Below are 13537 nucleotides of genomic sequence, written 5' to 3' on the forward strand. Positions count from 1 at the left end.
ATGCATTAATGTCCCTATTTTGCCACATCTCCTCCAGCATTCATTACTTTCCTTTGTTGTTATGTTAGCCAATCTGCTAGATGTGAAGTGGTACATCAGAGTTGTTTTAATTTGCATTTCTCTAATTATAAGAGATTTAGAACACTTTTTCATGTGCTTATTGATAGTTTTGATTTCTTTATCTGAAAATTGTCTATTCATGTCCCTTGCCCATTTATCAACTGGGGAATGGCTTGATTTTTTATAAAATTGATTTAGCTCCTTGTATATTTGAGTAATTAGACCTTTGTCAGAAGTTTTTATTATATTTTTTCCCAATTTGTTCTAATTTTGGTTGCATTGGTTTTGTTTATACAAAACCTTTTAAATTTAATGTAGTCAAAATTATTTATTTTGAATTTTGTAATTTTTTCTAACTCTTGCTTGGTCTTGAAATCTTTCCCTTCCCAAAGATCCCAACAGGTATACTATTTTGTGTTCACCTAATTTATTTATAGTTTCCTTCTTTATATTCAAGTCATTCACCCATTCTGAATTTATCTTGGTGTAGGGTGTGAGATGTTAATCTATACCTAATCTCTCCCATACTGCTTTCCAGTTTTCCCAGCAGTTTTTGTCGAATATTGGATTTTTGTCAAAAGCTGGGATCTTTGGGTTTATCTTGATACGATTCTTGATTGGAATATTGTAGCTAACTTTTGGAGTTTAGAACTTTAATTATTTATAGTTATTATCTACATTGAGTAAAGAATAGATTCTAAATGTTTGCTTTAAAAGCCCTTTGTGAACATAGTAGGGATCATTTTCATTCTGAAAAACCAGAAGTGTGATGTGATGCTCTTGAAAGAAATGTGTTTTGAAGAGGTATGGATTCTTTGAGAAAGCTAATGAAGTCTGTATTGGGCATGTTAAGTTTGAAATGTCTGTGGGACTTATAGTTCATAATATCCAACAAGCAGTTTTGATGTGTGGAACTAGAACTCAGGAAAAAGACAATGGCCAGATACATAGATCTGAGAATTACCTGTTTAGAGATGATAATTAGGCCCATGTGACCTGTTGAGATCACTTAGTGAGAAAAAAAGAGGGCCTAGAAAGATTCTATGTATGCCAAATATAGCAGCACTTTTTATGGTAGCAAAGACTTGGAAACAAAAGATGCCTTATTGTTTGAGGAATAACTGAACAATTTGTTGTACATAAATGTAGTGTAGTGTTACTATATTATAAGAAATGACAACTATGAAAAATTTAGAGAAATACAGAAAGACTTAGAATTGATGTTTGTTTCAGTGATGAAGTAAGTAGAAGCAGGAAAATATATACACATGACTATGAAAATACAAGTAGAAAGAACAATAAAGTGAAACAGAACACTGTAATTTAAAAACCAAGTTTGACACAGGAGAAGAATTGAGAAAATGGACCTTTGAAGAACTGGGAGACTTTAGATGTTGAATATTGCATATACTGTCAGGCACAATTGATGTATTGACTTGTTTTTCTCTGCTTTTAATTTTTTTAACCTTACCTTTTGTCTTAGAATAACTCAGAAAAGTGATATGGTCTAGGCAATTGGGATTAAATGACTTGCTCAGGTTCACATAGCTAAGCAAGTTTCTGAGGCCAGATTTGAATCTAGGACCTCCCTTCTCCAGGCCTGGCACTTTATTCACTGAACCACCTCATTGCCCCATCTACTATTTTGTTGTTGTTGTTGTTAGCTTTGTTACAAAGGGAAGTGTAGTAGATACAAGGAAAAGTTTTTTCAGAAAAAAATTGATAAAATAGAATTTTTAAAAACAAAACAAAGGCAAGGTCATAGCAGGAACACATATATTAATCTTTCTGAGCCTTAGTTTTCCCCATTTACAAAATGGAAATAATATTAATTATACTGCTTATCAAAGTTTCTGAGGACACTATTTTTGTGAACATTAAAGAATGATGTAAATATTAATTATAATAATGATAATACATAAATTAGTAGCAATTAAACAAGTAAGAGATCACATTTGTTCCATGGAAATTGCAATCCTGAGACTCAGATATAGGACAAAAAGGGTTTGAGCATTGAGATTATATTTCCTTCCATGCCTCTACCTCCTGTCCTTTCTATAACAGTTATTAAATTCTAAGTCACTTGTAACAATTGGTATTCTAGCTCTGGATTGCTACCTACTCAGAAAATGAAGCAAAGCTATCGTTATTGTGGGGTTTTCCTTAATGGACTTCCCTGACCAGCAGGGTCCCACAAGGGAAGGGACTCACCTTTGTGATGGGACCCGAGAGATAGGAACCAAGAACCAGGGTGGAAATGAAAGACAGGGACAAGTCAGTGTTTGAATAGGGCAGGCAATCCCTATGATACTCCTTTTGATAGGAAAGTGTGAGTACAAAGGAACACGAGGTGGAGGAGGAGATTAAGATAGGGAATGCAGGCCTAGATGGTTACAGGGAAGGAGAAGGTTAAGAGGAGAGAGAGACATAGTCATTGAGGAGCCTAGTGGAGCTCCATGGAAGGGGAGAGAAAGGCCAAGAGGAAGTTCATGGGTTTGCCTCTGAATTTAATCCTGTCCTGCCTGGGCGGTACTCCCAAGCACGTAGTAACCACATCACAAAGTATAGACAATTAAGATTGGGTGGCAAGGTAGAGGGAACACCTTTGGGCGTGTAAATTGCAAACCGTGCTTTCCGGGAATTGAGTCTGAGCATGTTAATGAGTTTGTCTTAGCCAAGGGCCGCATGGCCAGTTCAAGGTTACATTCACAAGCCTCATTGGTATAACCTTATGCTTGGAGACACAGTAATCATACAGTCATTTATATTTCATAGATGTGAATACGCTTGGGATGCTACAGTTATTTGATTGATGAAGGTGGGTATCCCAGTCCTATACCACTGAGGGAATATGTTATTGTAGCACTTCTTTCACAGTGTGAACCTATGTTACCCTAGCTTTTCTTCCTTGAAAGTACTTCATCACCGCCAAGTACAAATGAAAACAAAGGTATGGGCCTTCGTTGGTACCAATGATCATTTTTCTGTACATCCTTGCCTTTCTTTGTTTTGTCTGTCATTGGACCGAGAAGGACCTGGCTTTTGCAGAGCAAGACTTAGAAACTTAGATAATCTACAGTGCCTGCAGGCTGTGATGATGCTGTTGAGCATGAATTTCTTATTCTAGAGCCAGGTAGTGGCTTCATTTACCCCCTCTGTCCCTTCCTTACCTTTACGTACTTAGGGACTAGTTTTGAAAACCTGAACCTGCTATTATTTGGAGAGGCATTACATACTTTTTCCTGCTTCATGGATCATGAGAGAAAAGCAACATTTCTGATCTCCAAAACCACTGAATGCCTGGACACTGGGACTCTTAACACAATGTACTGGCCTAAGGCTTGTATGAATTGAAAATGTTACCCTAAAAAAAGAACTACATTTCCCGGGAGCCCATTGACTTCCTGTCATTACATACTTCCTGGAGACAGGGGATATTAGGCGAGGATGTGGAGAGTCCCCCCTCTTTGGCTTGATGATAGTGAGCTTGATGGTGGTAAGATGACTATCTGAACTGGCTGATCAGCCATGGCACATGTTTTTTTATTTTTATTTTTATTTTATTCCTTTTATTCCTTTATTTCTAATGATAATAAATCTTTTCAAAATAACATTTTATTATTTGAGATCTAATTTTAATTTTTACAGGCTAGGTCTTGAGAAAGTAGACTTCTCTAGGATTTTTAGCATCAGAGCCTCACATAGAAGCCATTTTGCTTATAGTAACTCATCTAAATCCTAGTGCTGGTAACAAATACACATTCTACAAGCAGGGAATCTGCTGATTATTTTCCCTCACCATCTCGGGGTGAACCTAAGGAACCTGTACTAAATGTGACATCATTTAAGCCCCTGGAAACTCTAGGCTGTCTGCCACAAGTCTCTCTCCACTATAGTCTTCTCCCTTCTTCCATCAATGTGAGTTTTCTGAAATGTAGCTCCAACATGTCAGTCCCCAATCCCCTCTCAATGAACTCCTATCCCTATAATGTTCAAGATCAAATACAAAATACTTTGGTATTCAAAGTCCATAATAATAATAATAACAGCAGCCAACATACATAAATACCATACTCCCAAGAAATCATCAAGGAAAACTGTCCAGAAATTTTAGAAACTGAGGATAAGATTGAAATGGTAAGAATCCAGCCATCACCACCCCAAAGAGACCCAAAGATGAAAATGCTTAGAAACATTGTTAAGTTCTGTAAGCACTCAGGTTAAGGAGAAACCACTATAAGCAACTAGGGGGAAAACATCCAACAATATAAATACTGTGGAGCTACAGTTTTTTCACTGAGCAAAAGAACTGAGCTTACAACTAAGAATAACATCCAGCAAAGAAGAGCATAAATTATTAAAGTAAAACATTGACACTTAACAAACTAAAGGAATTTCAACTATTCCTGGAGGAAAACCCAGAACTCAGCAGAAAACTTTGATCTATAAGAAACATACAAAAGTAAAGAATAATCATAAGCAATCCAAAAGGTAAAATTGTTTGATTTTGGTATGGGAAAATGTCATCTGTAGCCCTTGTGAATGGCATTATTGTCTGTGCAGTCAGAGGATAAGAGAGTGGACTGATTTGGAACTAGGAGGACAAGGGGAGAATATAATGGAAGATCTTTGGGAAGGGAGGTGAATAGGAGAAGTACTGGTCAAATGAAATTAGATGTCTGAGGAGGAATGTGACAGAAAGGAAGGAAGAGAGAGGAGCAAACAGTGAGGAGGAATGGAATAGATGGAAATGTCCAACTAGTATGATTGTAATGGGTAGCGGAAAAGATAAAAAACCAGGACCTGACAAAATGAGAGATAGAATGAAGGTGAGGGACTGGAGCAGAATATACTATGCCTCAGCTCATCTTGAGAAGGCAGGGGTAGCAGAGTTGGGGCTAAAAGGGAGATAATTGGAAGAAATGAAAAGGGTAACTATATTATGTTTGTACGGGGGAGAGGGGTTACTATGGATAGAACTTTAGATAAGCAAGATAGCACACACACACAAAGACAGAGACACACACATGCACAGACACACACACGCACACGCGCTTTATGAGATTTGTAGTAGATCTAAGTCTGAGTATACATATGATGCAAACATAGACTCTGGTAGGACAACAATGGCTTAGTTAGAGAGCATAAACTGTAAAGTCTTACTCATACTATAGACATAATCCTGCATCCCTTTGGAGTTGTGGCACTGGAACAAAAACTCCACTGGGTATGAACAAGATGGAAAGATTTGATTTGGATAGAGTATGGTCCTGGCATCAGATTGTATCTGCTGCCCAAGGACCAATCTAGAAAATATAGAACTGGCAATATATTTTAATTGAGAACAGGCCTAATATTACATTGCTAGAGAAGTTATGATTTTTTTTTAAAGAAAACATGATGAAACTATGCATTGAATTGTAAAGCTGCTTATGCTCATTGATACAGAGATCACATTATTTGGGGTAGGCCCTAATGGCATTATTGAGAGGATAAAGAGTTATCTATGTATGAAAATATTAATGAAAGCCTTGTTATAACAAAATAACTATAAATAACAAATGCATTAAATGAGAAATGGCTAAATAAATTGTGATCGTGATATTTGAATGTAATGGATTGAATTATGCTATTAGAAATAACGAATATTGGGGGGCAGCTGGATAGCTCAGTGGATTGAGAACCAGGCCTAGAGACGGGAGGTCCTAGGTTCAAATCCGGCCTCAGCCACTTCCTAGCTGTGTGACCCTGGGCAAGTCACTTGACCCCCATTGCCTAGCCCTTACCACTCTTCTGCCTTGGAGCCAATACACAGTATTTAAAAAAAAAAGAAAAAATAACAAATATTGGAAATATAAAGAAAACAAGGGAAATATTTGAAGATACGAAAAGAGAAGAAAAGAATACAAATAATATGATTGGAAAAAAAAGACAAAAGCAAGAAAAAAAAGTATCCAAATAAAAACAAATCCATAGGGAACTTAAAAGAATAGGAAAGTTGTAATAGCATAATTTTCAAATCTTTAACATTTTAGCATGAATTGGTTTGTCATATCATTTTTCCCTGTTAGGAACAATGGACTCAACTGGCAAACTTTTTGCCTACTTCATAGTTTCACATAGAATTTAAAGGAATGACTGGAAATTTAAGTTGATGTTGTATTGTAGTCATAGTTTTGAATCATTACTGCAAAATAATTTATTATTAAGTTTTTAAACCTCTTTTTAGGGAGCAGCCGGGTGGTTCAGTTGATTGAGAGCCAGGCTTAGAAATGGAAGGTCCTAGGTTCAAATCTGTCCTCAGACACTTCCTAACTATATGACCCTGGGCAAGTTACTTAACCCCCATTGCCTAACCCTTACCCACTCTTCTACCTTAGAACCAATACAAAGTATTCATTCTAATGTGGAAGGTAAGGGTTTAAAAGCAAAACAAACAAAAAAACCTCTTTTTAAATGGCATCATTCTCCCCCTCCTTCAAATTCAGAATCTTTACAAGTTTGAATGCTTTTAGAGAAAGGGTTCTTTTGCTTTCTTATTTGTTTTCTTCCATCAAGGATCTTGTTAGACAAAATATTGCCCTTTTCATACATCTTTTTTGTCCTTTGAAGAAACTACAGTGGGGTGCAGCTAGATAGCTCGGTGGATAAAGAGCCAGGCTCAGAGATACTTCCTAGCTATATGATCCTGGACAAGTCATTTAACTTCCATTGCTTAGCCTTTATCAGCCCTCTTTTGCCTTGGAACCAATATATAATATTGGTTCTAAGATGGAAAGTAAGAGTTTTTTGAAAAGAAATGAAGTATAGTGGCAGCTTTGATAGTTTTACCTTATAAAAGTTAGGAGGAACTATGAATTTATTCATTCAGGGTTATCTATAGAAATGTTTAGTGATTACTTCTTTCATTGTAAAATTTCTGTTTAATGCCTTTATTTAATATGTAAATTCAATACACTGCTGGTAGATTTGTGACTTGGTCCAACCATTCTGGAGGGCAATTTGGAGTTATGAACAAAGGGCTTTAAAAGAATGCATACTCTTTGATTCAGCCATACCACTGCTGGGTTTTTGTACCCCAAAGACATAATAGGGGAAAATACTTGTACAAAAATACTTAATATGTAAATTCAACAGTTTTTTTTTTTAAGTAGGTGACAATTTCAGCATCTTTTGAGTACATATTAGCATTTATTCTTGGCATTCTTGATAGTATAGTATAACAGATTTTTTAAAAACCCTTACCTTCAATTTTAGAATTGATACTAAGTATTTGTTACAAGGTTATGCAATTGAAGTTAAGTGACTTACCCAGGGTCCCATAACTAGGAAGTATCTTAGTTAAGATTTGAACCTAGGACCTCCTTTCTTCATGCCTGGCTCTCTATCCACTCAACCACCTCTCGGTCACTTGTAAAAGACCATTAATTAATGGAATATTTGTAAACCTTTTATTCTGGGAACTGTTTCTTGTTGCTATGTAAAATTGTATATTGAAGGTTAGAAATATAGATTTGTTATGTGCTGTGACCATGGGAATCTTATATTAGTAATATTACACAGTATAGTCTTTTAAGTTTAAAATTTTTTTTTTCCAATTTCTCTCCTGTGTTTTCCAGCCACGTTGGGGGGAAAAAATCCTTGTAACAAATATGCAGTCATTCAAAAAAATTCACACAATTGCCATTCCCCAAAATATAAATAATAGATTAAAGTTGAGATTTCATAATTGTATTATCACAATATTAAGTAGTATCAGATATATCTTTGACTTTGTGAAAATTGTTAAAATGAAGTTAAATAATGCTTTTATATATAGATTTTTCAAAGAGCTCATTTTTATAGATGTACATAAGCTAATATTCCTGTGTATTGCATATAGTATGAGATGTGGTTTTGCTAAAAGATGTGTTTTTAAAAATATTTTTACTAAGGAAAGTTTTATAGGATAAGGGAAGGAGAAATTTATTTTGAAGTGAATGTGATCTAAAAAACAAGATATCTTACAACAGAAAAAGATAATTTTCTCAACAGGAGTTTTGGTGGTTTCATTAACCTTAAAATACAGTTTTGGTATTTTTTCAGAAAAAGATAAACTACTATGAACACAATCTTTCATTAAGGAAATTTGACCATATACATTTCAAATTATTCAATAATAACATTAGAATGTTTCTACTTATTTTGTGGCAACTGGTGTTTTATTGATTTAAGTAAAGCTAAATGTTTTAATTTAAGATTCAAAATTACATAGGTGAACTTAAGATCCCAAGTATCTTTTTTTTTACAGGAGACTTTGCAGCAATTGATCATGATGTCTTTGCCAAATATCTTAACCATTGGCAAAAATCCCTTTTCTGGTAAGTGTTAAAGTTAACTTACTATTGTGATTTCTTAACTTATTGTTAATTGACTGATTTCAGGAATGAAAGCAGTGTTGATCAATGGAACATATCTTGGAAAATTATTCTTTTTAAAAATATATATTTTTTCTTTATATAAACCTTTACCTTCTGCCTTGGAACCAATACCAAGGCAGAAGAGTGGTAAGGGCTAGGCAATGGGGGTCAAGTGACTTGCCCAGAGTGACACAGCTGGGAAGTATCTGAGGTCAGATTTGAACCTAGGACCTCCCATCTTTAGACCTGGCTCTCAATCCACTGAGCTACCCAACTGTCCCCGGAAAATTATTCTTGAAGAGCTCCACTGCTTCAAAAAACTTTAATATATGTGATTGATTCTGAAATATTATTCAGTTATATTTTGACTTCTTTATAATCTCTTTTATACAAAATGGTGAGGGAAGAGTTCTTTATCCTCTGAAGAAGGAAATGACCAACCACATTAGTATCTTTTTCAAGAAAGCTCCATGGACAATAAGGTTCATAAAGTCATGAAGATTTGGACATGACCGATTGACTAAACCACAACAACAATCCCATGACTAATAACCTGTGCTCTGGTGATGTTTATGGGAAATATAAAAGGAGAAAGACTTTTTTTTGTCTTAAAGACTTTTTAATTTAATTTTTGTCATTTGTTTAAGTATTTTTCCATGGTTTCATGATTCTTATTATCTCCTCCTTTTTCCTCCCTCCTCCCAGAGCCAACAAGCAGTTCCACTGGGTTATACATGTATTATCAATCAATACCTATTTCCATATCATTCATTTTAGTAATGGAGTAATTTTAAAACCAAAACCCCACATTCTGTATCCATACAAACAAGTGATAAATCATGTTTTTCTTCTGTGTTTCTACTCTCACAGTTCTTTCTCTTGATGTAGATAGCATTATTTCTCATAAGTTCTCTTTCCCATTGTCTATACTCTCTTCCCTTTCCCAAATATCCCATGGTCAACCAGGTCAACTGTATTATCTTTTATTTTCAAATCCTCTACTTTATTATCTACTACTAATTGCACCTTGCTGAACTCTAATCCAGGTTTACTTCCTATAGAATCAAACCTAAAGTCCCAGGTTATTTCTTGCACATGGTAGGCAGAGCTCATAAAATGGCATATAGAAGTTCTGTTTCTATTTTGTTTTGCTTTTGCATTGTGTTTATTTTCCTGAGCATAGGTGAGTAATCCTAAGCTGACATTACTAACCTTGGTAGCAGCCTTGTAAGTCTAAGATGTCAAGAGGTCCTGGGACCCTCAGTGTGGGGTGATTAGCAATAGATGCAAATTCCTACATTGGAAAATATGACTGGGGGCAGTTAGGTGACTCAGTGATTGAGAACTAGGCCCAGAAACAGGAAATCCTGGATTCAAATCTAAACTCATATCTATCAGATTGGCCAATATACAGTAATGGAAAATGATAAATGTTGGAGGGGATGTGGTAAAATTGGGACACTAATGCATTGTTGGTGGAGTTAAGAACTGATCCCACCATTCTGGAAGGCAATTTGGTCCAAAGGGTTATAAAACTGTGAATACCCTTTGATTCTATATCACTAATACTAGGCTTATATTCCAAAGATATTAAAAAAAGAGGGAAAGGACCCACTTGTACAAAAAATATTTGCAGTAGCCCCTTTTATTTTTGTGGTGGCATGGAATTGGAAATTAAGGGAAGTTGATGAAAGGCGTTAACAAATTGTGTTACATGTTGGTGATGGAATATTATTATGATAGTAAGAAATGATGAGCAAGATGATCTCAGAAAGATTTGGAAAGACCTACATGAACTGATGCAGAATGAAATAAGCAGAACCAGAAGAACATTATATATAATAGCAACAATATTAGAGAAATGATCAGCTGTGAAAGACTTTAAGCAATACAATTATCCAGGACAATTCAGAAGGACTTATGGGAAAAGAATGCTATCCACTTCTAGAGACAGAACTCTTGTAGTCAGGATGCAGAAAAATATGATTTTTTACTTTAATTTATTTGGGTTTTTATATCATAATTCTCATAAAAATTACAGTATGAAAATATGTTTTCCATGATAATACATGTATAACCTAGATCAAATTGCTTACTGTCTCAATGGATCTTTTAGAATTGTGTTGGATCATTGTATTGATGAGAGTAGTGTTACAAGGGAATCACTTTAAAAGACTGATATATATTAATTTAAGGTCGCCAAGGAATTCAGCTATGTAATTCCTAAATGAAAACTCAAGTTTGCAGTCAATCTTTTATGGAGTTTAATTACAATAGGAGGAAGAAAGGAATTAGAGATAGAGAGAGAGAAAAAGGGAGAGAAAGGAATAGGGCTTAAATACCCCTTAGATAGCTGGGGCAAAGAAATGAGATCAGTCCCTATTACTCACGTGACCAAAATGGAGAAACAGTCCCAGAGGCCCCCACCTTCAGCTTCCTTCAGAGCAAGCTTCTCAGAGTACACTGCCACCACTCCGATCAACTCCTCCACCACCCCCGAGTCCTCAGACCCCCCTGATCTTTAAGGAAACCATCCAAGTTGCCTCTCCTCAGTTCTCACATCTACCAATCACTGTCCATCAATTTCCCTGTGCCAGTGGAGGCTCTAGCTTAACCCAGGACCGCCCAGAGGCTTTGCACATGTCTGTTGAAGGTCATATTTTCAAATGATTAAATCTTTGCTCCTTTGCTACAGCCCTTTCTAAATCCTGTTAACCTGAGTAGGGTAGAGATTGGAATAATTAAATTTTGATCTAGGCTGCAGCCCTTACTCAATCCTGTTAGGACTGAATAGGGTGGAGATTGATTCCAAGTATGTCCATTGTATCAATTCTAAAATCAATCATGACTCAAAGAAATTCCTGTTCTATGCTTAAGCATAGGTCAAAGTCCTTTCCATTGTTCAGCAAAAGGTTTCTGTCCTAAAGTAATCTTAAGAAGGGAAGAGAAGGAACCTCCCATGCCAATGGGGTTCCCATTCCAATAGACTATCAGTAAGAAATTTTCCAAGTATGAAATATCCCAATGGTGAAATTTCCAACATTTATAAGTCTAAGGAATTTTGAGGTTTACAGTAGCTAAGTCTTTCATCATAGATCATTGATCTTAATGTGTACAATGTGTACCATGTTCTTCTGGTTCTACTCACTTCACTTTGCCAGGTTTTTCTGAAATCATTCCCTTTGTCATTTCTTTCAGCACAGTAATATTCCATCACAATCATATACCACAACTTGGTTCAACTATTCCCCAATTCATGGGTATTGCCCTCAATTTCCAATTCTTTGCCACCACAAACAGATAATATAAATATTTTTGAATATATAGATTCTTTTTCTTCTCTCTCTTGGGTACAGACCTAGTAGTGGTATTGTTGGGCCAAAGGTATGCATATTTATTTTAGCTCTTTGACCGTAGTTCCAAATGACTCTCCAGAATAGTTGGACCACTTAATAACTCTTAAAAGTCTGTTCATGCTCAATAAATTAGGGAGTTGGAATAAGTGACCTCTTAGATCCCTTTCATCAAGAATTCTTACGATTCCCATTATTCCAATGGTATTTTTTTGCCTTAGATTGTCTTCCTATGCTTTTATGAAAGTGCAGACATGATCTTTCAAACTGAAAATGTTTCATGGCACAGAGGAATAGCAATAGATACCTGGAAATTTCCCTTAGTATCTAGAGATTGCAATCTGGGTTTGAAATTATTTAGAAGTAAATCTAAATTAAAGTGGATAAATGTGCTTTCATGTATCTCATAACATTTTTTTTTTTACATTTTAGAACAAGGTACAGAAGAAATTAAAAAACTACTGTTACTTTTACTTGGTTGTGCTGTTCAGGTGAGTTAAAATATTTTTAATGTTTTAATTTTGATAAATACATATTTCTGTTAGTCTAGACCCCAAAACCAATTTTAAAAAATTTTATGATTATTTTTCAGTCTCCTAATGATATAAGATTATACCATTTATTTTTTGGTGATTTCTTATAGAAATATATTTTTTAAAGGACAATTGTATATACATCAAGTATTTGAAAAACATCTCTCATTTTCATTTGTATCTTTTTGCTTGTGCAGATCACTTCATTCACACCACGGGGAGTTACGGTTTAGTAGAATAGAGCACTGGACTTAATAGTCAAAAAGACCTGCATTCAAATTTGACTCCAGACGCTTATTAGTGGTGTGATTTTGAGCTAGTTACTTAACTTCTGAGCTTTGGTTTTTCATCCACAAAATGAGTATAAGAGCACCTATTTCACAAGACTTATATATGAAGTACTTTGTAAGCTTCTATATAGATAGTAAGGTTGTGAAGCCAGATTTTGAACTTAGATCTTAATGACTTCAGGCCCAGTGTTCTATTCCTTACCATCTAGCTGCACCAGTTGATTATCTGTACTAGTCTCAAGTTCCAGTACCAGTTGAAATTTTGTCATAGAGCTGAAATGACAACAGTAACAATTTAAATCATAGTCTGCATGACTTTCCCCATTACAGATACCATGTACATATATAATATCTTATGTCTGGAAATTTGTACACAGCCAGTAACACCTATATTTTAAAAATTAAAATTAAAAAAAAGTTTTTCAATTAACAAGCCTTTTTTCTTCCACTTCTTCCCTAATTAACCAAATTCTCAGGGGAACAACACTTTATACAAATTCCTTCTCTATAAGTTCTTACCACTTTTATCTGAAACTAGCATATGCATGAATGACTTGCATATAGTTCTAGATTCTTAAACAGAAAAGCTATATCGCATATCTACCAAGAGTGTGACAGTATGCTTGTATTTCTTCAGCCCCTCCAGCATTTAATTTCCTTTTTTTGTCACACTCATTTGATAGTTGTGGCATACAACTTTATTTGATTTGTTTGATTTTAAACATTTTTATTTGGTCAATTTCAAACATTATTCATTGAATACAAAGATCATTTTCTTTTCTTCCCTCCCCTCCCACCACCCTTCCCTTAGCCGACACACGATTCCTCTGGGTATCTCGTGTCCTTGATCTGAACTCATTTCCATGTTGTTGGTATTTGCACTAGGATGTTCATTTAGAGTC

The 13537-nt window shown here is 35.2% G+C and overlaps 1 protein-coding gene across 12 annotated transcripts in view; it reads left to right on the forward strand.

Annotated features, from left to right (window-relative positions):
• Positions 1–13537, forward strand: part of CCDC88A (coiled-coil domain containing 88A) — a 179504-nt gene that overhangs the window by 50822 nt on the left and 115145 nt on the right. For all 12 annotated transcript variants that reach the window (XM_056814003.1, XM_056813995.1, XM_056813999.1 and 9 more), the window contains 2 exons: positions 8351–8420; positions 12245–12303. In XM_056814003.1, the coding sequence (XP_056669981.1) occupies positions 8351–8420; positions 12245–12303 (129 nt within the window). The remainder of the gene's footprint in view (positions 1–8350; positions 8421–12244; positions 12304–13537) is intronic.

The sequence above is a fragment of the Monodelphis domestica genome, chromosome 1, assembly GCF_027887165.1.
Source record: "Monodelphis domestica isolate mMonDom1 chromosome 1, mMonDom1.pri, whole genome shotgun sequence".
Taxonomy (NCBI): Eukaryota; Metazoa; Chordata; class Mammalia; order Didelphimorphia; family Didelphidae; genus Monodelphis; species Monodelphis domestica.